The sequence below is a fragment of the Protopterus annectens genome, chromosome 4.part1 (assembly GCF_019279795.1).
Source record: "Protopterus annectens isolate FY-2018-M chromosome 4.part1, PAN1.0, whole genome shotgun sequence".
NCBI classification, from domain to species: domain Eukaryota; kingdom Metazoa; phylum Chordata; order Ceratodontiformes; family Protopteridae; genus Protopterus; species Protopterus annectens.
Genome location: NC_056734.1, coordinates 375,659,759 through 375,681,258, shown reverse-complemented (window position 1 = coordinate 375,681,258; position 21,500 = coordinate 375,659,759). Strand labels below are relative to the sequence as shown.

The window sequence follows — 21,500 nt, the reverse complement described above, 5'->3', positions numbered from 1 at the left end:
CAATGCTAGGTGCTGAAATGGTTCCTCCAAAGGCACACACAAGCGAAGCAAAAAAACAGAAAAATCCTGGAAGAACACCGCTGGATGCTTCAAGTAGTAAAAATAAGAACTTTTAATAAAAGCTGGTACAAAACAAATAAGTGCTTTCGGGTTGGTAGCCCTTCATCAGATGTATATAGTGATGTGGGTCTACTTTATTTACACGAAAGCTTAAAACAGCGAATGCATATGCATCGAACCATATGCATCCAACCGAGAAACCATCGAAACACAATAAAAATGGAACTACACAGCAAACATGACATGTAACAGCTGTAGGCAAGGGGGCAAGCCCCCCTGCACCCCCCACTACTTAAATATACCAACTCAGAGATCGCACTACCTTGAAGTAAACTGAAATCCCCACCTACGGAGATTTCCATTTACAGTTTTCGCCGGTTTGCACTATCAATGCATATGGTTCGATGCATATGCATTAGCTGTTTTAAGCTTTCGCGTAAATAAAGTAGACCCAGTAATACTGTACCAAGTCACTCTAATAAGCCTTGACTGTTCAGTCACACTTAACATTTCGATAATAATATCATACAGTAATAATTGGCCTTTGAGTAGCTGATATTAGTGGATGGTGGCAGCTGGTACTACCTTTTAGACTGGGCAGAAAAGGTGCACAGCTGGAGAACCTGTGCCAGCCTTCCCCAGGAGTGTCTGTATGGTTGTATAAACTCTTATCTTAAAGCGTGTGCGTGTCAGCTACTTGGGCAGGGACACGAAGCACTGGTTGGACAGAGAGGGTGCTGGAGGTTTTAGCTTGCCCACTAGGCTGAGATCTGGACCATATAGGTGTGCCAGTAGGGAGTCTTATTGGAGACCTAGAGAGAAAGGGAGAAACCAGCCCCAGACTGTGATCTCTGTGAGCTCTTAGGGGAAATTGTACTTTACTGTGTGTGTATTTATTATCCTTTCCCAATATGGACACCCCCTCACTGGTGTTAGTGGCAAGAATAGAGACTTCTTGATTGCTGGGCCAGGGCACGGGTGTCGCATATTAGTTGTTTGGCATTGGTGGGATATCCACATCACTTATTAATTGGTTTGTAAATACTAATTGGATTGTAGTGGTGTGGGTAGATTGAATTCCTGTAGCTTGTGTACAGTGATCACTGAAGGTGTTTTGTACTCTAAATCAGCCACGCAGTGAATACACAGAGTTCAGATCACAATTGTTTTATTTTTTTTTTGTTAGCTTAGTTAGTCAGGGAGAGCAAGCATCATGTCAGCAGAGGAGTATGGAAAGCTGACAAGGAGCCAGCTGGCTGAGATGTGCCAGGCTAGGGGACTGGTGCATGGAAACCTGACTAAGGCAGACATGATTGCAGCTTTGGTCACAGCTGCATCAGAAAACAGCAACCAGGAGGACAATCAGACTAGCAGTAGAGATGTACCACCCTCAGAGAATGGACAGCTCAACCTTTCTGCAAAGGACTTGAAAATCCATCTGGAGCTAAAAAGACTTGAGTTGAAGGCCAGGCGTTTGGAAATAGAAGCAGCTAAGAGACTGGGACGTCTGCAGGCTGAGGAGAATAAGAAACTGCTATGCCTGGAAGCTGGGGAAAAGGAGAGGCAGAGGCAGCATGAGAAGAAGATGCTGCCTCTTCGCCAGAGTCATGGAGATAATGGGGAAGGGAGTAACTGGATCCCAGAAGCACAAAAGTTCAGTAAATTTCTTCCACAGTTTAAAGAGGGGGATAATTTTGATAGTTTCATTCATATGTTTGAGAGGGTTTGTAAACAGGATGATGTTGACCAAAGACTCTGGGTACGGTTCCTGACTGCCTTACTCCATGGTAAACCTGTAACTGTGTTGTCTAAATGTGCTGATTGTGAATATTTTGATTATACTGCTGTTAAAAATCACTTGTTAGAATGTTTTAAGCTAACACCTGAAATGTATAAGAAAAAGTTTTGTGAGCACAGCAGCAAGGCAGATGAAAGTGTGTGTGAATATGTTGCTGAACTGAGCACTTTTCATAGGTGGGTGATTGGATGTCAGGTCACCACTTTTGAAAGGCTGGCAGATCTTTTGGTGAGGGAACAAGCCTTTAGCACTTTGCCTGAGGACATGAGGATCTGGTTAGCTGACAGACAATGTGCTACTTCAATTGAGTTGAAGAAGAAGGGAGACCTATACCTAGCAAGCAGAGCATCCTTGTACAGGGAAGGGATGCCCAGTACTGCTCATGGGTCTAAAGGAACCCATGGTGGGCAGCACAGACTGCCCCAACAGAATCTGCCAGTAGCAGGGGAAGCCATTAGTTCAGGTACACGTCCAGGACCTAGGGTTAAACGTTTTGAATGCAACCAGTGGGGCCATGTGGCACACAGATGTCCACAGAGGCAAGGTGGGGAACAAAAGGTGAGAGAGCCAGTAAGTGGGAAAGACAAAATGCCAATAGTAGGTTGTCTTGAGACAACAGGTGTACCGAACTACCATCCTGTAGATGTCCTGATAGGGAAGGATTTGGATGAGGCAGTACCATGCGCTCATCTAGTTACACACAGTCAGGCTTGGAGACAAGCATGCAAGTCTCATAGCCTGGTGAAGACCCAGACAGACTGCATACTTGCAGCCAGGACTGGTGAGGTGGTTACTTCAGGGAGGGAGCAGTTCTGTAGCAGTGAGACTGAATGTGAGCCACAGCTGCTTGTGGGTACTGTTGTTCCCTTGGACAGAGTGTGCAGAGGTAGAGGTGAATAGTAGTACCCAGGCTGACAGTGAGGCACCACTGTCAGAGGATGTCAGACTCCCTGTGGAAGGGGAGCTGGAAAGGGTTACAAAGAGAGAGTTGAGACAGGCTCATCTCTTAGACCCTACATTGCAAGACCTGAGGCAGGTAGCTAGGGAGGCACCTGATTCTCAAGGGAAGAGAGAATCTGTTTACTGGGACAAAGGGTTACTGTATAGAGATTAGAACCCTGAGGGAAGGTTAGAAGGTGAGAGGGTACAGGAGTTGGTAGTGACTAGAGCCTACCATCTGGTACTTCTAGCCATAGCCCATGATATTCCCTTTGCAGGTCGTATGGGCAAAAAATGTACAAAGAGACATATTATGCAGAACTTCTATTGGCCTGGAATTTCCAGAGATGTAACAGGGTACTGCAGGACCTGTGAGCAGTGCCAAAAGGTAGGCAAGGCAGGAGACAAGGTGAGAGCTCGCCTTTGATGCCTTTGCCTGTGATTGAGGAGCCATTTCAAAGGGTAGCTATGGATATTGTGGGGCCTCTGAGTACCCCAAGCACCACAGGAAAAAAGTATATTGTAGTGGCAGTGGATTATGCTACACAATACCCTGAGGCAGTGGCTCTGTCCTCCATTGAGGCAGAAACGGTGACAAATGCTTTGTTAGAGATTTTCAGCAGAGTAGGTTTCCCAAAAGAAATATTGACTGACAGAGGTGCCAATTTCATGTCAGACCTGCTGGCTTGTCTGTGGAAGTACTGTGGGGTGAAGCACCTGAAGACCACCCCTACCATCTCCAGACTAATGGTCTTGTTGAGAGGTTAAACTCTACAATCCAGTCCACGCTACGGGCATTTGCAGTCCAGTTTAAGAGGAAGTGGGACAAATATTTTCCCCATCTGTTTGCTTGTAGAGAGGTTCCCCAGGAAAACACAGGTTTTTCACCCTTTGAGTTGTATTGACATAGAGTGAGGGGCCATCTAGATTTAATTTGTGATGAGTGGGAAGGTGAGTGTGAACCTCACAAGGAGTCTGTTGTGGCATATGTCCTAAACCTCAGGACAGGGCTCAGGGAACTCATGGGCTTGGCCCAGGAGAACCTGGTAGAAGCACAACAACAGAAAAAGGTATGGTATAACAGGAATGCTTGAGCTAAAGAGAATGCTGTGGGGCAGCAGGTAATAGTTCTCATTCCTGTCAGACACAACAAGCTGCAAGCAGCTTGGGAGGGAACCTACAAGGTGGTAAGAAAGGTAAGTGATGTTAACTACGTGGTGGAACTGGTAGGCAGGAGGCAGGGGCACAAATTGTACCATGTTAACATGATGAAACCTTACCATGATAGGGAGGCCCTTGTGCTTGAGCATTTGCAGTGGATTGCAGGAGGAGTCTGAGGGAGATCTGGTGACTGATCTCCTCAGTGAGACTGATCTCTTCAGTGAGGCTCAGACTGGCACCTCAGTGGAAGGGGTAGCAATGTCCCAGCAGCTGTCTCCTACCCAGGTTCGGAAAATCCGAACAGTGATACAGGAGTTTGGGGACATGTTCACTGGGAAACCAGGGTACACCCATTTGGTGTAGCACCAGGTGGATACAGGACCCCAAAGGCCTATTAGGCAGGCATGTTATAGGGTGTCAGAGAGTCAAACAGACTCTGAGGGAGGAGATGCAGGAGATGTTGGAACTAGGGGTAATTCAAGAGTCCAACAGTCCCTGGGCCTCCCCAGTGGTGCTGGTGCCAAAGAAAGATGGCAGCACCAGGTTCTGTGTGGACTACATGAAATTAAATAGTCACACAGAGTCAGATGCTTACCCTATGCCTAGGGCAGATGAGGCCCTAGAGCAGCTGGGTGGGTTAAGTATCATACAACTATCAATCTTACCAAGGGTTACTGGTAGGCGCATTTGACTACCAGTGCTAGAGAGAAGTCAGCCTTTGTGACTCCTTTTGGCTTGTATGAGTTTACAAAGATGCCCTTTGGGATGAAAAATGCCCCAGCAACTTTTCAGAGACTAATAAATCATATCCTAGCAGGAGGGTTTGCCCTTGTTTACCTTGTAATAGTGCCATCTACAGCCATCCCTGGCAGGAGCCCCTTCAACATGTCACTGAGGTGCTGGGCAGACTACAGAGGGCAGGATTGACCATTAAGCCCAGCAAATGTCAGGTGGGTATGGCAGAGTTCTCCTACCTGGGACATAGAGTGGAGAGTCGTAAGATCAGGCCAGAACCTGCCAAAGTAGAAGCCATTCATGCATGGCCTGCACCTGTTACCAAAAAGCAGGTGAGGGCATCCTTAGGGACAGCAGGGTACTACAGAAAGTTCAACCTTAGTTATAGTACCATAGCTGCTCCCCTCACAGACCTGACTAGGAAGAACAGAGCCAGCCAGCACAATGCCAAGTTGCTAAGATGGAGCCTAGGGTTGCAAGCATATGTGTCAGTGCAGCATCGCAGTGGGATTAGCGATGCCAACGCAGATGGGTTCTCAAGACAGGGAATGGGGTAAGGTGTACTCTGATAGAACTAACCCTCTCAAGCAACGCTTTTCAAGGATCACTTGAAAAACTAGCTTTGAGTTCTCCAGGGGGGAGATGTGTGAAGATAGGTAAAGGCTGCCAGCCTAGCCAGATAGAATTTTGTAGCTAATTCTGTAATTTGTAAATATTAATGTAAGCCACAGGCTTGTTATCTTAAATGTGAAAAGACTCCATTGGGTATTGAACTGCAAAAATGTAACAACAGTGCACTCTGCAGTAACAAAGCTGATAAGTCAATTCTTTGATGTCAAAATATGGAGCCAGTATGTCTAGAGGGAGGCATCCTGCCTGTTGTTTTAAGACCAGAGTTAATGGCTAGAATTTGCAAATATAAATGTCCTTTATTTCTCTGGATTCTGACCAGGTGTAAAGAATGTAAATGTAGTTTCTGTTAGCATGGGAACACCAAAGAGAAGTGTGAAGACTGATGTCATGTGAAGCAGCTCTGTGCTATCAAGAGAGAATCGGAGAGTTCAGAGCATTTTGTCTTGAGAACATCTAACATCACCAGCACTGCCTGTTTCCTTATGTAAGTTTATTTTCGAACTGTTTTTTCTCTTAGAAATAGCTAGGAATTAGGAAGATTAGACTGTGTTTTTCTGTGTTGATGTCAGAACTTTTCTACAGTATTATTTTAAGTATTTCTCTGTGATCTCTGAATTCATGACTAGCACTGTGTAGTAAGAAGTATTGTGTTTTTATTATTTATTATTAAATATTTTTAAACCTTTCAACTGTGGCTGTTTTATGTAGAGTTAATTCAAGCTCCAGAGTACATTGCGTGTACCAAGTCACTCTAATAAGCCTTAACTGTTCAGTCACACCATTTGGATAATAATATTGCACAGTAATAATTGGACACCCTTTCAGAAGGGTCTTTGAATAGCTGATATTAGTATGTGTTGGCAGCTGGTACTGCCTATTAGACTGGGCAGAAAAAGGGCACAGCTGGAGAACCTGTGCCAGCCTTCCCCAGGAGTGTCTGTGTGGTTGTATAAACTCTTATCTCAAAGTGTGTGTGTGTGTCAGCTACTTGGGCAGAGGCACAAAGCACTGGTTGGACAGAGAGGGTGCTGGAGGTTTTAGCTTGCCCACTAGGCTGAGATCTAGACCCTATAGGTATGCCAGTGGGGAGTCTTATTGGGGACCTGGAGAGAAAGGGAGAAACCAGCCCCAGACTGACTGTGAACTCTGTGAGCTCTTAAGGAAAATTGTACTTTACTTTGTGTGTATTTATTATCCTTTCCCAGTATGGATGCCCCGCACTAGTATTAGTGGTTAGGATTGAGGCTCCTTGATTACTGGGCCAGGGCACGGCCGTCACAGACATTATTCTGGACTTTGTGGCTGATCTGTTTTCATTCTATGTTTAGTTATTCAGCTGTTAAGGTACAACTAACTGCTATTTCTGACTTTTATATTGGCAGGGATAGTACACCTTTGGCAGCTCTCAAGATTTCTAAGGCCTTCTTAAGGGGTACTTTTTGCTACACCCACCTGTCATGGACCCTCTGCCTCATTGGGACCTACCTATACTGCTGTATGTCCTTTCTAGACCCCCCTTTGAACCTTCAGCTACAGTTTCCCTAAACATTTTGCTATGGAAAGTTGTCATCTTGGTGACAGGCATGTCAGACACACAAGGGTTTCAGAATGTCAAACATTGTCTTCTGTACCCCTTAATTTTTCATAAAGAGAGTTACCTTGAGGACTAACCCATCAGTTTTGCCCATGGTTGATTCTGAATTAAATTTAAACTAGCCCATTTATGTGATGGGTTTCTTCCCAAATTTCAGTAACAAGGGAAAATGTTTGCTTCATTGTTTGGATGTTCATAGACAATTTAGATTGTATCTGGACTGAAGCAAAGGTTACAGAAAATCTGACCAACTATTTCTTTTTCTATGGCAATTGCAAGCCTGTTTCTAAACTGACCCTATCTAAATGACTTTGATTGTATTTGCTTTGCATATTCCTTGAAAGGAATTTCTTTACCTGTGAAGTCTGAAGGTCATTCCACAAAGGCAATGGCTGTGTCAACTACCTTTTCTGCCAGTCTTCTATTTATAGTATTTATGCTGCAACTACCTGTTCTAATAGTCATCTTTGTGCCCCATTAAAAGATGGATGTACAGTTTAGGTCTGGAGTTTTTTTTATGGTTTGTTCTCTCTCAGGGCCTCCTCTTTTTTTTACTGTCTGGGGGCTCCATCCCACAAGTTGAGACCGTACAGATAAAACGGCATCGGATACAAAAGTACCATAATTATAGAGCCATGTTGTCTACATCCATCCATCTCAACCATCCCTGTCTGTGCCTCCTTTAAATTATTTTCTTTAGTGATTGCTGCTGATTGTTCTTGGTGGTCCAAGCTTGAAGCCTGCACATTAGGATCTATTTCTGCATTCCTCTCTTCCTTGACTTTCCTTTCTCCATCATGATTATGATTCATAGCGGGTCATGGTTTATGTTCAGGGGTGCACTCTGTCTGAGGAGAGAGTGCTAAAATGGGGCTTATTTGTAGAGGAAGTAAAGCTCCAAGTGTAAAGATTCTGAATATGTCCGGATTTGGGTCAGTGTCAGATCTGATAACCTACAGGTAGAAACGGACGGATACAGACAACTCAGATCTATCAATGTTCATCATATTTATCACTGCTGCAGTAGCGTTAGTTATGTGAGTTATGTCCTGTCGATACAACAGACAATCAACTTCCAAAGCCTCAAGGCACCTTCCACTCACCCAAAACATCGGGCAGCACAAGTTGAACTGTCTAAGCAGACAGTTTTGGGCACCAAGCTCATCATAGCTTTCCACCTGCTTGAAGAGAGCACTTCTTTGCAGGCTTCGAAGGGTCAGCGGTTGGCTTGTGTTTTTTGATTGCTGGGCAAGTAATTTCCCTTTGGGGAAAACCTTCCACATTTAAAACAAAATATTGTTTAATTGTATTTTTCTGGTTAGGAAAGTTATTCTCCTTCTAGGAGTTTGTGCTTTAGCTGACAGTCTTGAGGCTTCACTATAGTTTTAAATGGGAGCACACATTTGCCCTGTCAGTTTAAAAGCTGTTAAAACCAATTGAAAACTATTTTTCTCTGGAAAAATTGTTTTTTTGTATTTTCCGTTTTTGGGGCTGGCGAAGTGTATTAAACTGTTTTTTACTTGTTTTTATTGGGGGAAAAGTTACTTTTTACAACTTTAAATTTTTACCAGCTTGTGCTGCTTCTTATTTTCCATTAACTGCCATTAACAACCCTGTTGGCCTCTCTTTGGCAAGAAGAAATAGAAAATTAAACATGTATCTGCTTCCTCTCAAATTTTCTTTCACAGGATGCTTGGGAAGAAAAACAAAGTTCTTGGACAGGAGTAGTTCATTGCGTCTGTCTCAGGGTCTAATTCAGAATTTTGATTCTTCTTATAATGTAGTTTGTGGTAAATTGCAAAGGGATACTTTCCTGAAGAGATTCAAGGTTATGAATCTGGATAGGAAGATGAAGGGACAGATGCAGGGTTTTCTCCTCAGATTTCAGTTTCAGATTCAGAGGAAGCATGGTATCTGATTCTCCATGTGAGGGTTTCTCTGTTTCTGAGACTATTTACAGAATGTGCCAGTATTTTCAGTGGGAGCGGACTGGGGTTTCTCAGTCCCTCAGAAAATATTGTGAGCTATTACAGATGAAATTTCCAGAACCTTCCCCTATTCCTCTTGTGCTGTCAGCATTAAAGGATATGTATGTCACTGCCTGCAACTTTTGTGTTTGTAAGCCTGCTGCCCCTAAAAAGCGAGATTGTATAAAGTTCTTCAGTTTTTAACATTTTTATACATTTATCCCAGACCTTACCCAACAGCTATAGCTTCAGTTAACCCTACATCCTGCTGCTGCTGAACATTGTTAATTCCAATCCGGCACTTTCTGAGCAGGATGGTAAAATAATGTTAACTGTGGGAAAATGTACATTTGAATTGTAAGGCTCTAATGCTAATTTATTATGAATAATAGTGAAAGTATGAGGAATGTTTTGTCTGCAGTTTCTTCTTTTGAGGAAAAATGTGCTTTAAATGGTTTAATTTCTTCCTTTACATATGTCACAACTCATTATTTATAGTGTGTGTATGACTCTGTTGATACTTCAGGGTTCTGGCCATTGGTACTGTTTTGAGGAGGGTTTCCTGGGTGCATTCTCAAAATCTCCCAAAAGATGGAAAAATAGATTTTAAATTCTCATTTGGATAGAAGTTTAGTTTTTGATACCTCTGTTGCAGAGGTTATCAAAAACATGTGATGGGAGGAGTAAGCTGATTCAGGAAATAATCTCATTTTTCAGCCCTCCTTTTCCAAATTTTCCAAGGGATTCTCTACCCCCTAGTCCAATGTTGGCAAGAAACAAAATAGTCACAACAAAATGGTAAACATTTAAGAATCAGTGGTAAGGGGGTTCCAAAAAGAAGACAGGAGCCTCTCAAATCAAATGACAGTCTAATAAATCAGAATGACTATTTAAGGGATCATGCCCCCCCACACCACACCACCCTGGCAATGCCAGTTACTCCTTCCCAGTTTGGGGAAAGGCTTTTTATTCAAGGATACTTTTATCACCAAAGAGAGAAAATGCATGGAGACCAATTCTGGATCTCTCTTTCCTAAAGCAGTTTGTGATAGTGCCCAAATGTTCTCACTTCTTGAACCTGTTACCCCTTCTTTCTCATTTAGATTTCTGGTATCAGTGAGAGGCTTATCACATCCTTATTCATTCAGATTTAAAGTGTTAAGCTTTTGTGTGTCTGGATCACATTATCAGTTCTCAGCCATAACCCTTCGGAATATCCACTGCACTAGGAGTGTTCACAAAGTGTCTAGCTGCAGTTATATAGAGCACATTGCAGGCTATGGTGTATCCACTTTTTTCCATATTTAGATGACTAGCTTATCTTTGTAGAGTCTTTTTCAGAGAGTCATGTCTCTGTTGGGCGAAAAATCTCTTACACAAGCTGGGATTCCAAGAAAACATTCAAATGTCTTTCCTGACTCCATGACACAGGATTGTGTTCCTGGGGTGTCTGCTAGAGACCTCAGTTCAAAGAACTTTGTATTCCACAGTGAAAAAAAAAATGGATCTACACCTGGATCTGTTTCTAGGGTTTTCTTCTCAGACTTCAGGATTTTGGGTTTTATGGCATCAGTGATTCTTGTGAAACTCTTGGCAAGACTCCAGATGAGAAAGATATAATGGTATGTAAAGTTTCATTGGTCCAAGCACCAACATCCATTGTCGTTTTTCAAATCCTAATTCTGTGATTTGTCAGAAGAGAGATCTCTTGGTGGAGACAACAAATATCTCTAAAGCCAGGTCTCCTCTTCTCACCCCCTGCTCCAAAGCAGTCAGTTATCACTGATGCTCCAGACTTTGCTTGGAGAGCAGTTTCAGGCAGGATAAAAGTGCAAGGTGTTTGGGAGGGGTCTGTATTAGTTCATCGAAGGTTCACTTAGCGAAACTCTATTCATCGAACAAAAACTCTCGAACGTTCACTTCACTGAATTTGTTACATGGGGAAAGGAAGTACTTGCCCAGCATTTCCCCATAATACACACTGGAGTACTTTAAACCCACCTAGTTGGAGGCTGAACCCCCCCCCCCCAAGTATATATACCAACTCCGAGATTGAGCTACAGTGGGAAAAGGGCAAATTTCCTTACGTTGGCCAAGTAGTTCCATCCAGGTCTTGCCCCCCCCCCCCCCTTTGCAGACTAGCCATTTTAGGTTGGGATATATCTTTACAGCACAATCTCACTATACAGGTGGCCTACATCCCATCAGAGCAAAATTGTGTAGGACAAAGGCAGAATAGATCAGGGAGTTTTCCAAGCTTTGATCCACCTGTGGGGAGTTCCTCATTAAACCTCTATGCCTTCACTCATAACAGTCAGCTAGAAAAATTTTTCTCCAGGACTCTATGCAGGCAGGCCTGGAAAACAGATGCCAGGAAGTTTCCTATATGCTTTTCCACGTATCCCTACTGGAATATCGGGATTTAAAATGCAGAGTGCCAACAAGACAAAAAAAAAAGACTGAAAATTCAGAAGAGTGAATCTCGAGAATCGCTCTTCTCATTTAAACTTTTTGCTGGGGTGTGAGGATGTTGGTCTGCAACAACCCCCCCCCCCAAATTTATAAATATACTAACTCCAAGATTGGCATACCTTGGAAAAAATAGAATATTCCAATAAATGGCATTTTTCAACTTAAGATATTTATAAGCCCATTCTTTTGGCCATAGTCTCCGTATTTTGGAACTCGCTCTAGTGGGTCCTGACATTTGAAATGGTTACCCTTTTCCACTGATATATAGGGTACTTCTGAAGATTCATAAGGAATCCACCAAGATCATTGTGGTGACTTCCTTTTGGCTCAGACAATTGTTGGAAATAGCCAGAGGCAGTTGTCATAAGCTTCCTCACAGAATGGATTTACTCACACAAGAACACGGCGTTTGATACACCCCAACCCCAGTCAACTTCTGCTGAATGCCTGGATGATAGGGTCTTAATTCCCTTTAGGCATTTGCTTACTGAGGGCATGCCGCAGGTACTAATGACGGCAAGAAAGCCTGGTACTAGAAAATCATATGTTAGTAAATGGAAAAGATTTACAAGTTGGTGCCAGTAACATGACCAGCACCCATTTATGGCTAGTGTTTTTCCTGGTTTTAAAATATTTGTGAGAGTTACTCTCCTATGGCCTTTCTTACCCCGCCATCAAGGTTCTTTTGTCGGCCATTTCAGGATGTCCACACATGGATCCTCTCTTTCAATGCATTATCATCTGAAAATGTTTTTTGAAAGGGGTTTTGCATAAGAGACCACCATGAAAACAGGCGTCTCCGCCTTGGGATCTTAATTTTGTGTTTGAGAAGCTAACACATCCTCCATTTGAACCAGCTCATCAGGCTGACTGGAAAACTGTTTTACTGATTGCGCTCACCTCTCTTAGAAAGAGTGTTTAAGTTTTAAGCTCTTAGGGTGAGTCAGCCTTGTCTCATTTTCCACAGAGACAGGGTTTCTTTGAGAACTAATCCTTTTATGCCTTAAGTAGTATCCAAGTTTACTTTAAGCCAAGCTATTTGTCTCCCTGTTTTGTTTTCTGAACCCAAAAATGAGGGAGGAAGGATATTCCATATCTTGGATGTCCACAGACAACTCTAGTACTATCCTGACAGATCAAAATTTTTCAGCTCTTTGGATCAGTTGCTTATTTCTTGTGAAGGGAAGAAGGGACAGTCTGTGTTTAAACAGACTGTTACCAAATGGTTGTCTCAGGCTATTGCCTTGTGTTGTTCTCACCACAGCAAAACTATTCCAGGAAGGGTCAAGGCTCTCACTCTACCAGTACCACTGCTTCATCTATGGCTTTTTGGAAAGGGTTGGACTCTAGCAGTATTTTAGAAGCAGCAACTTGGTCCCCTCTGTACTTTTACAAAGCACTACAAGCTTGGTTCCTACTCTAGGTCTAGATCAGAGATTGTATAAAGTTCTTCAGTCTTAATTTTTATACATTCATCCCAGACCTTACCTAGTTGTGTAAGTAAACTTATCATAACAATAGTTGTTCAAGTGATCACTGCTGCAGTAGCTGCTCCCTCTTTCCATCCCCCTTAGGTTTTGTGTGTGTGTGTGTGTGTGTGTGTGTGTGTGTGTGTGTGTGTGTGTGTGTGTGTGTGTGTGTGTGTGTGTGTGTGTGTGTATACATGTTTGTCTTTTTACTCCTAGCTATGTCCAGGGTTCAGCCTTCAGCTGTGAAGGGATTGGCACTCAAAACTCTCTTTTTACGCAGCTAAGCTCAAGCTACTTTAATGGTTTGAGCACATGGAATGTGCCCTGAAGCTTTGGAAGCTGGCTGTCTGTTATATCCTTGGCAGGACATAGTCTATATAGCTAAGGCTACTTGCAGCAGTGATCATTCCAACATCTATTGTTACGTTTTCACTTGTACAAATGTACTTCAAGTACATCATTTTCATTTTTGCTTCAATTCATATTTGCTAAGCTTGGTTTTGAGTGTGTGAATGAATGTTCCCAAATGGAGGTTCTCTTTCAGAAAGAAGTAATAATTTGTGATGGGTTGACAAGATGACAGCTCAACCAAAGATGCATGAAAGAGGGTTCTATTGTAGATCACTTGAAACTGTAAAATCTTATCTGCCTTTTTTCGTAGCTTTTGAACATTTGAACCTGTAGTAGTTAAAGGATTTTTGCAGATAGAGAAATATTTAGAGGGCTTCTATCTCTTTTGTAGTAAAAGCAGTAGTTAATATATGTTTAATGGCATTCTGCAAACAGGCAGTCCTGAGTACATAGTACTCATTTTAAGAGGAGGCTCAAGATATAAAACACTTGCACAGCATTCTTAAATGCATTCTTTTTTTAACAACAATATGAAGTAAAAGTCAGTGTGATAAAAAGCTTCTACTCTTACATTTGCTAACAACTTAGAGTGCTTCTTTTTTTTTTCACTGCAGCCCAAACACAGGAGGAAGTCAGGAGAACCTGGACAATGATACAGAAACAGAGTCTGTGATGTCACTACGGCGAGAAAGATCACGACGGAAAGAAGCACTTGAACATGGTGGGCTTTCATAGTCTTCTTCTCTTCATCGTCTTCTTATTGGTACTTTTGTTTCATTGAGATTGTTTTTAGGCTTTCGAATGAAGGAAATGGCATATTGATTTTACTTCCCCATACCAGTGTCTCCTAAGTGACAGGATTAGCTGGTGTGGAATTCAGTAAAAGAGTGCAGCAAATCCTATTCAGGTTCTGCCAGTTCCCCAGTTTATAATGTGTTTTACAGCAAATGTCTGACTTTTTTTTTTTTTTTTTTTTTTTTTTTTAAGTTGATATGGTGAAGTTTGCACTACGAATCATTTCAGCTTTCTTTCTGTTATTACTGAAAATGCATGATAAGCTTGTTGGCTGTAACAGCAGGACAGTGGGAGTAAAGTTAAGGATAATAGATTGTTGTCATATTTAATGAAAAAAAATTACAGACTATGGCACATTTTGTATCTTGACAACTGATTATTGTAGCTTTCAGACAACTTGGGTTTTGAAAGCCCACACACACAAAACCGATCGCAACAGAAAAACTTTAACTTTTAGTATTTCTCAGTTTTTGAAATTACTTGATATATGTACACACACTAAACCACAGGGAGTAACTTTATTTGCATAAATTACATACATTACAAGCTGTGAGTGAAAAGACTCCATTTCTCCCCTCTTATTAGATCAACCATTATCTCACTGTCACCTTATCTATCCAAACTAATACTGCTAACAGTTCGAATAGCCCCAACCTTTCTCACTTTCCTTATTTGCTTCTCGATCTTAAATGTAACCATACTTTCATAGTTGCTGTATTAACATAACACTCTACATTTATCAGCCATCTTCCTCCTTCTAATATTTCCATAGTTAAGCTGCCTTTTCATTATTTTAATTGCTATACATTGCAGCTAATATTAGTGTCTTTTGCAGTTATATCTCTTTGCTTTGTACAAGCCTCTGTTTATTTCTAACCAATGTTCAACATTGTATACACCTGCACAAGCTGTGTACATGCTCTGCTTCTAAATTGTTATGTGAGCTATTGTAAAGCTTTTTCCCTCATGTATGTACACCTACCTGTATTTTGTATTCATTCTGATATCATGTAACTGTATTTTGTGTATGTCAAAACCATTGTTAAATGTGGAGATTTTCTCCCCTGGCCTCTAGTGAAAAAGGGTTTTATCCCAGCTGGATTTTCCGGTAAACTAAATTAAATAAAAATTACTAATATGGTTTATGTAGGTTCATAGGTTAGTACTAGGCTAACTGCCCTTGCGAGCCATTGTGAGCCTAGCCAATTATCCCTTGAGAAGAAAATCAAACCCTGCACCTTGTGTTTGTAAGGCAAACGCCTTAACCATTAGGCCACCCTCCCAACCCTAGTAGTAAAAGACATTTAGAATTCTGTCAATAATGTCTTTTTAGGGTACTTGCGGGTAGTGTGAGATGATGACATTTGCAAGTCAGTATGCTGGCATCCTGATCTTTACTCCTGAATGGGTTTATTTTTTTTATCATTTTTTAAGTTCCCACTTGAAGTTGCTCCTACTGAGGATTGTTCAGTGTCATTGATTTTATTTAATCAGCTGTATTACATTTACAGACAAAAGCACAGTAACAATTCTTATTTCAGCATAACAGAATATGCAGACAAAGATGCATCATTTTACCGTTGATTCGCCACTTTAAGTGGCTCTTTAAACTTTGTTACATTAACCAGTACTGCCATTGCCATGTAAGCATTCCTTGATAAGCCAATTTAAATTCAGTACTTTGAGCTGGCATCTTGGCATAATGGAATGGAACCATTCCCATTATGAAGACGATGTCCTCCTGAGATATCAAGTGATGCAATGCTAAAAAGGGAAAGCAGCCTGCTTTGTCTTGCCTTCAGCTTTTTTCGGCTGGATGGCCAATAGCAAATGTCCCCAGTGGTGACGACAAATCTAGTTAGCTCTGTCTCCACATAAAGACCCTGGGAAGCTAAATGGCAGTTATTCCATGTCCCTACCACCTCTGGGTAGAGGACCTGAAGCGTTAGTGGGGAGCAGACTGCTGCCTCTTTGGAGATACTGTGGCATGCCGATTTTGGATTGTGATTTCCCTGATTCCTCCTGCTGTAGATACAGAATGCAAATATGACTATAATGAATGAAGAAAAAGTGGGTGGAAGCCCACACTACAGCACTGATGCTACTCAAATATTTGTAGTTGTGATTATACTTGGGTAGCTTTACTGTGCTCATCATAGCAGTCACCGTTACAGTATGGATGTTCTTCGTGTTTCACTGTTGCAGTCATAACTGTAGGGTGCTCCTGCCGGCAGGCAGCCCGAGGTCGGCCAGAATCCCAAAGTCTGGGTCCGGTGTCGGCTGTACAAGCTAGTACCCTGACGTCAGTACGCTTTGGTACATAGCCCTCAGCCGACGCCATCTTCTCCAGTCTTTCTTGCCGTGCGGTGGAAAGCAGCTCGCAAGTCGTTGGTTGGCGATTTTCGAACAGCGTATTTTGTTGTTGTCGGTCCGAAGTTCTTACTTCTCTTCTCAAAGCTAAGTACCCCGTTGGGGAATCTTTTTCTTGTTCCTCCGATGTCAGAAAAAGTTAATAATTGTATAACGTGTGAGAAACAAATACCTCATAAAGATTTCCACTCTTACTGTCTACCTTGCTTAGGCCCTGACCACGACGCTTCTTGTCGTCGGTTCTGTGCCAGGTTCAACTCTCGTACTATCAAGCGCAGGTACGATTGGGCTTTAAATTATTTTGGCAGATGCTTCAATTATAGAATGTCGTCGGACACTACTGGAATTCAAAAGAAGTGCAAAGACAGGCCTCCGAGGTCCAAACAGGACTCGTTGCAGCTGGAGCCAGCGTCCGGTTCGGCTGTCGTCAGTGAGGCGCTTTTGCAGCCCCTGTCGTCCGCCACTTCTGAACCGATGGCCGATACGGACTCCCATGGGGAGCCATCAAGGCCTACTATTTTAACTGCTGCAGGACCTTCGGACGTCGCTCCCTCAGATGGGTCCGGAACCGCTGTGCAGGTACCGGCTTCTGAGGGGGGTTTCAGGCCTACTCACATCACTATTTCAAAGGCAAAGGCAAAGACAAAGACTCCTGTTAAGTCTAAAGTTCCTGCTCAAGCTGCTTCTGAATCTACTCCCAGGACACAGAAGCAATTATTAAAGATGGCTGAAGATTTGCTTACAATGATTAGGGGTTCTCACCCCCCTCCTGAGAAAAGGCCTCGACAGGATGTTACTTTGGATTCCTCTGACCAGGCTTCTGTATCTTCTGTCTCTTCCTCAGATCAGGACTATTCTTTTCCTCCTTATGAGGATTCGGATGCTGAGTACTCCTTACCCTCGGCCTCTCCGCCTGAGGATTTCTCTTTTGGGGAAACCTTGCATGAGATGAGGGAACATTTTCATTGGGAAGGACAGGAGTATTCTGCTTCCAAGAAGAGGCTTAGAGAATTTCTTCTTCTTCCTCAGCATAGGCCTTTAGCTATCCCTCCTGTTTTGGACATTGTAGATGATGCTTTTTCTGAGGCTAATTTGAATCCTGATTCCATGCCTCCTGCTCCTTCTAAGCCTGATAGATTTTATAGGGTTCCTGACTCTCATTTATTCTTATTTAAGAACCCTTCTGCGGATCCTGGAACTATTTCTCAGGGCTCTAAGGCTGCTAAGGTTGCTACTTCTAAAAATCCTATTCCCTCTGAGAAGGATTCTCGTGCTTTAGACAGGTGGGGAAAAAGGTATATACTTCTGCTACCCTGTCTGTAAGGGCTTTAAATTGCCAGTTTCATATGTTTAAGTATCAGCAATTTCTTTTGTCTGTTTTAAAGCAAAAGCTTGCTTCCCTTCCTGCATGTGCAGGGGATAAGGAACTTCAGGATGTCTTGCATGCTACTGAACAAGTGAACAAACATAGTTTACATTGTGGTTTTGATGCTTTGGATGCTTTTTGCAGGGCTGCAGCCTCTGGTACTGTTATCAGGAGACATGCCTGGCTTCGTGAACAAAGTTTACCTGAACAGGTTAAGGCTAAGTTATTAGATGCCCCTGTTCAACATGATGTTCTTTTTGGATCCAAGGCTGAGGAAGTTATTAAAAAGATGGAAGAAAGGCAAAATCTATGCAGACTGTAAAAGATTTCTTGCAAGTTCAGCCTCCTAGATTTTCCAGGAATTGGCCCTCTAAAAATTGGTCCTTTCCCACGTCTGACAGGCCTCAAAGGGGAAGATATAGACGCTCCAGAGGTCGTGGTTAAGGTCAGGCCTCTTACAGATCTAGACAATGGACTGCTTCTTCACCTAGAAGGGGAGAAGACAGATCCCAATCTCAAAGAAAGCAAACTCAATGACTCTCTCCATTGGGCTACAGGACCCCTTCACCTGGATGCCCCTCTCGGAGGAAAACTGTCTCTTTTTTACAGAAATTGGACTCGTATTACCCAGGACAGATGGGTATTGGACGTGATTTTAAAAGGTTACAAATTCCACTTTCACACTTTGCCAAGGGCTCACGGTTGGCCAGATCTGCCAAAACATCAATGGTCAGAGGCCTTAAATCAAGTGGATGCTCTTCTGGCCATGAGAGCCATAGAGCCTGTTCCACTCTCGGAGATGGGAAAAGGTTTTTATTCAAGACTGTTTCTGGTTCCAAGAAAACAAAACTCATGGAGACCTATTCTGGACCTTTCTGTGTTAAACACCTTTTTGGAAATTCCAAAATTCAAGATGCTTACTCTGCAACAACTAATTCCAATGCTCTCTCAGGACGCCTGGATGGTGACATTGGACTTAAAGGAAGCCTACTTACACATTCCCATCAGGCAGGAACGCAGGAAATTCCTCAGGTTCAAGGCAGGTTCGAGGCACTTTCAATTCTCTGTACTGCCCTTTGTTTTATCTACTGCGCCCAGAGTCTTTACCAAGTGCCTGGCACCAGTAGTGGCTTATTGCAGACTTCAGGGGATCCAGATTTACCCCTATTTGGACGACTGCCTTATTCAGGCAGACAGCAAAGATCTTCTACTTCAACATCTGGACTTTGTTCAACGTCTTCTCCTCCTACTGGGATTCTCAGTGAACACAAAAAAGTCCACATTTGATCCCTTCTCAACAAATGGTATTCTTGGGAGCCCTCTTAAATACAACCTTGCAAAGGGCCTTCCTCACTCCAGAAAAACAAACACAGCTGGCTTCTATTTTCAGCACCTTGGCAACTCTATCTCAGCTCACTGCAAGGAAATTCCTGCAGACTCTGGGCTACATGGCCTCCTGCATTCTGCTGATTCCAAACGCAAGGCTTCATATGAGAAAGCTTCAATGGTATCTGAAAAGTGTATGGTCACAGCATTACCACGATCTGGATATTCTGATTCCTTTGATCCCCTGCCTCCAGCGGGAGTTCCTCTGGTGGTCCAGGGTATGTGCTTTAAACGAAGGAAAGCCTTTTCGTCTACCTCAACCTACTCAAATCCTAACCACGGACGCCTCGGATTATGCTTGGGGAGCACACTTTCTAGACAATTGCCAGCAGGGAACCTGGACAAAGGACCTTCTTCACTGGCACATCAATCTGAAGGAAATGTTGGCAGTTCAAAATGCCCTTCTAGCCTTCAAGAACCTTTTGCAACCAGGGCCTCTGCTAATTCGCACAGACAACACCACGGTCATGTGGTACATCAACAAGCAAGGGGGTTCTCATTCACCCCTTTGCAGACTAGCTATGGCTTTATGGGACACAGCTCTAAATTTGAATCTACATCTCCAGGCTCAATTCATTCCAGGGGAACAGAATCTCTTAGCAGACAGCCTGAGCAGAAACATTTCAGATCCTCACGAATGGATGCTAGACACCAACTTATTCAACAGGATTACTGCAGTTTGGGGATGTCCCCAGATAGATCTGTTTGCATCCCATCTCAATCATCAGCTGCCTCGCTTTTGCACCAGGTCCTTCCACAAAACAGCTTGGAAAGTGGATGCCCTGTCCTTCAGCTGGAGAAGCCTTTCAGGATATGCCTTCCTCCTCTTCCTCTACTACCTCGGTATTACTGAAGATAAAACAGGACAAGCCCAAGTTCCTCATCTTGATTGCTCCAAATTGGCCTCGACAGTTTTGGTATCCAACTTTAAAGCACCTGTTCTTGGAGCCTCCTTGGATTCTCCCTCTGAACCCTTCTCTTCTGTCCCAGCATCAGGGTCAGTTACTACATTCCAATCTCAAGACCCTTTGCCTGGCAGCTTGGCTCTTCAAAGGAATTTGATTTCCTCTAGTCTTCCCAAACAAGTTTTGGATGTTCTTCTGGAAGCTAGATGGCCTAGCACTAGGAAATCCTATGCCTCTAAATGGAAGAGGTTTTGTATTTGGATGCAGGACCGAGGCTCGGATCCTCTGGTACCTGATCTCTCCTCTATTTTGCTTTACCTTTCGGATCTTTTATCTAAAGGACTTTCCTTTTCTTCCATTAAGATTCATGCTTCTGCTATTTCTGCTCATTTCAATTCTGATCCTCCTGTTTTTTCTCATCCTTTGGTGAGACAATTCTTGAGAGGGGCTAAAAATTTGCGGCCTCCCAGGACCCCTCCTGTTCCTGCCTGGGATCTTAATTATGTTTTAGAAAAACTTACTTTGCCTCCTTTTGAGCCTGCTGCATCTTCAGATATTAAGTTTTTATCTTGGAAAGACTGTTCTTTTATTAGCATTGACTTCTGCTAGAAGGGTCTCAGAGTTGCAAGCTCTCATGGCTGTAGAACCATACCTTATTTTCCATCAGGACAGAGTATCCTTGAGGACCAATCCTACTTTCATGCCTAAGGTGATTTCGAAAGTGGCTTTAAATCAGACAATTCACCTTCCTACTTTCTTTCCTAATCCTCAGAATAAAGGGGAAAGGATTTTGCATTCATTGGATGTACACAGACAGTTACGATTTTACCTGGACAAGACTAAAGAGTTCAGAAAGTCTAATCAGTTGTTTGTTTCTTTTGCCTCCAGTTCTCTTGGAAAACCTATTTCTAAACAAACTATTTCCAAATGGATTGCTTATGGAATCAGATTTTGTTACACTCATCATGGGAAACAGTTTCCAGGTACCATTAGAAGTCATTCTACTAGAGCAGCTGCCACTTCTACAGCTTTCCTCAGAGGAGTTCCTACCAAGGATATCTTGGAAGCTGCCACTTGGAGTTCTGTGCATACTTTTTCCAAGCACTACAATCTCCCACTGTATTCTAAGACCAGGGCAGGCTTTGCCTCTGCTGTTTTACAGGGTATTCTTGCCTCCCCTTCTTCTATCTAAAGCCTCCTCCCCTTTTTCACTGCTTTGGGATTCCACCCTACAGTTATGACTGCAACAGTGAAACACGAAGAACATAGTACAGTTGTGTACACCTACCATAAATGTAGATGTTCGAGTGTCTTCACTGCTGCAGTCGGTGTTTCCCTCCCTCCTATCCCCTCTTTTTTCTCCTTTTTCTTTTTTGTGGTGTATTTGTGTTTCCTTGTTGGATTCATTTTTGTTTTATTGGGGACTTCTGACATCTAGGGCAAGAAAGGCTGGAGAAGATGGCATCGGCTGAGGGCTATGTACCAAAGCGTACTGACAT

The 21,500-nt window shown here is 42.8% G+C and overlaps 1 protein-coding gene across 2 annotated transcripts in view; it reads left to right on the top strand.

The window, feature by feature from the left end:
- Nucleotides 1-21,500, top strand: part of DVL3 (dishevelled segment polarity protein 3) — a 1,476,692-nt gene that overhangs the window by 749,400 nt on the left and 705,792 nt on the right. For both annotated transcript variants that reach the window (XM_044070196.1, XM_044070195.1), the window contains exon 4: nt 13,794-13,900. In XM_044070196.1, coding sequence (XP_043926131.1) covers nt 13,794-13,900 — 107 coding nt within the window. The remainder of the gene's footprint in view (nt 1-13,793; nt 13,901-21,500) is intronic.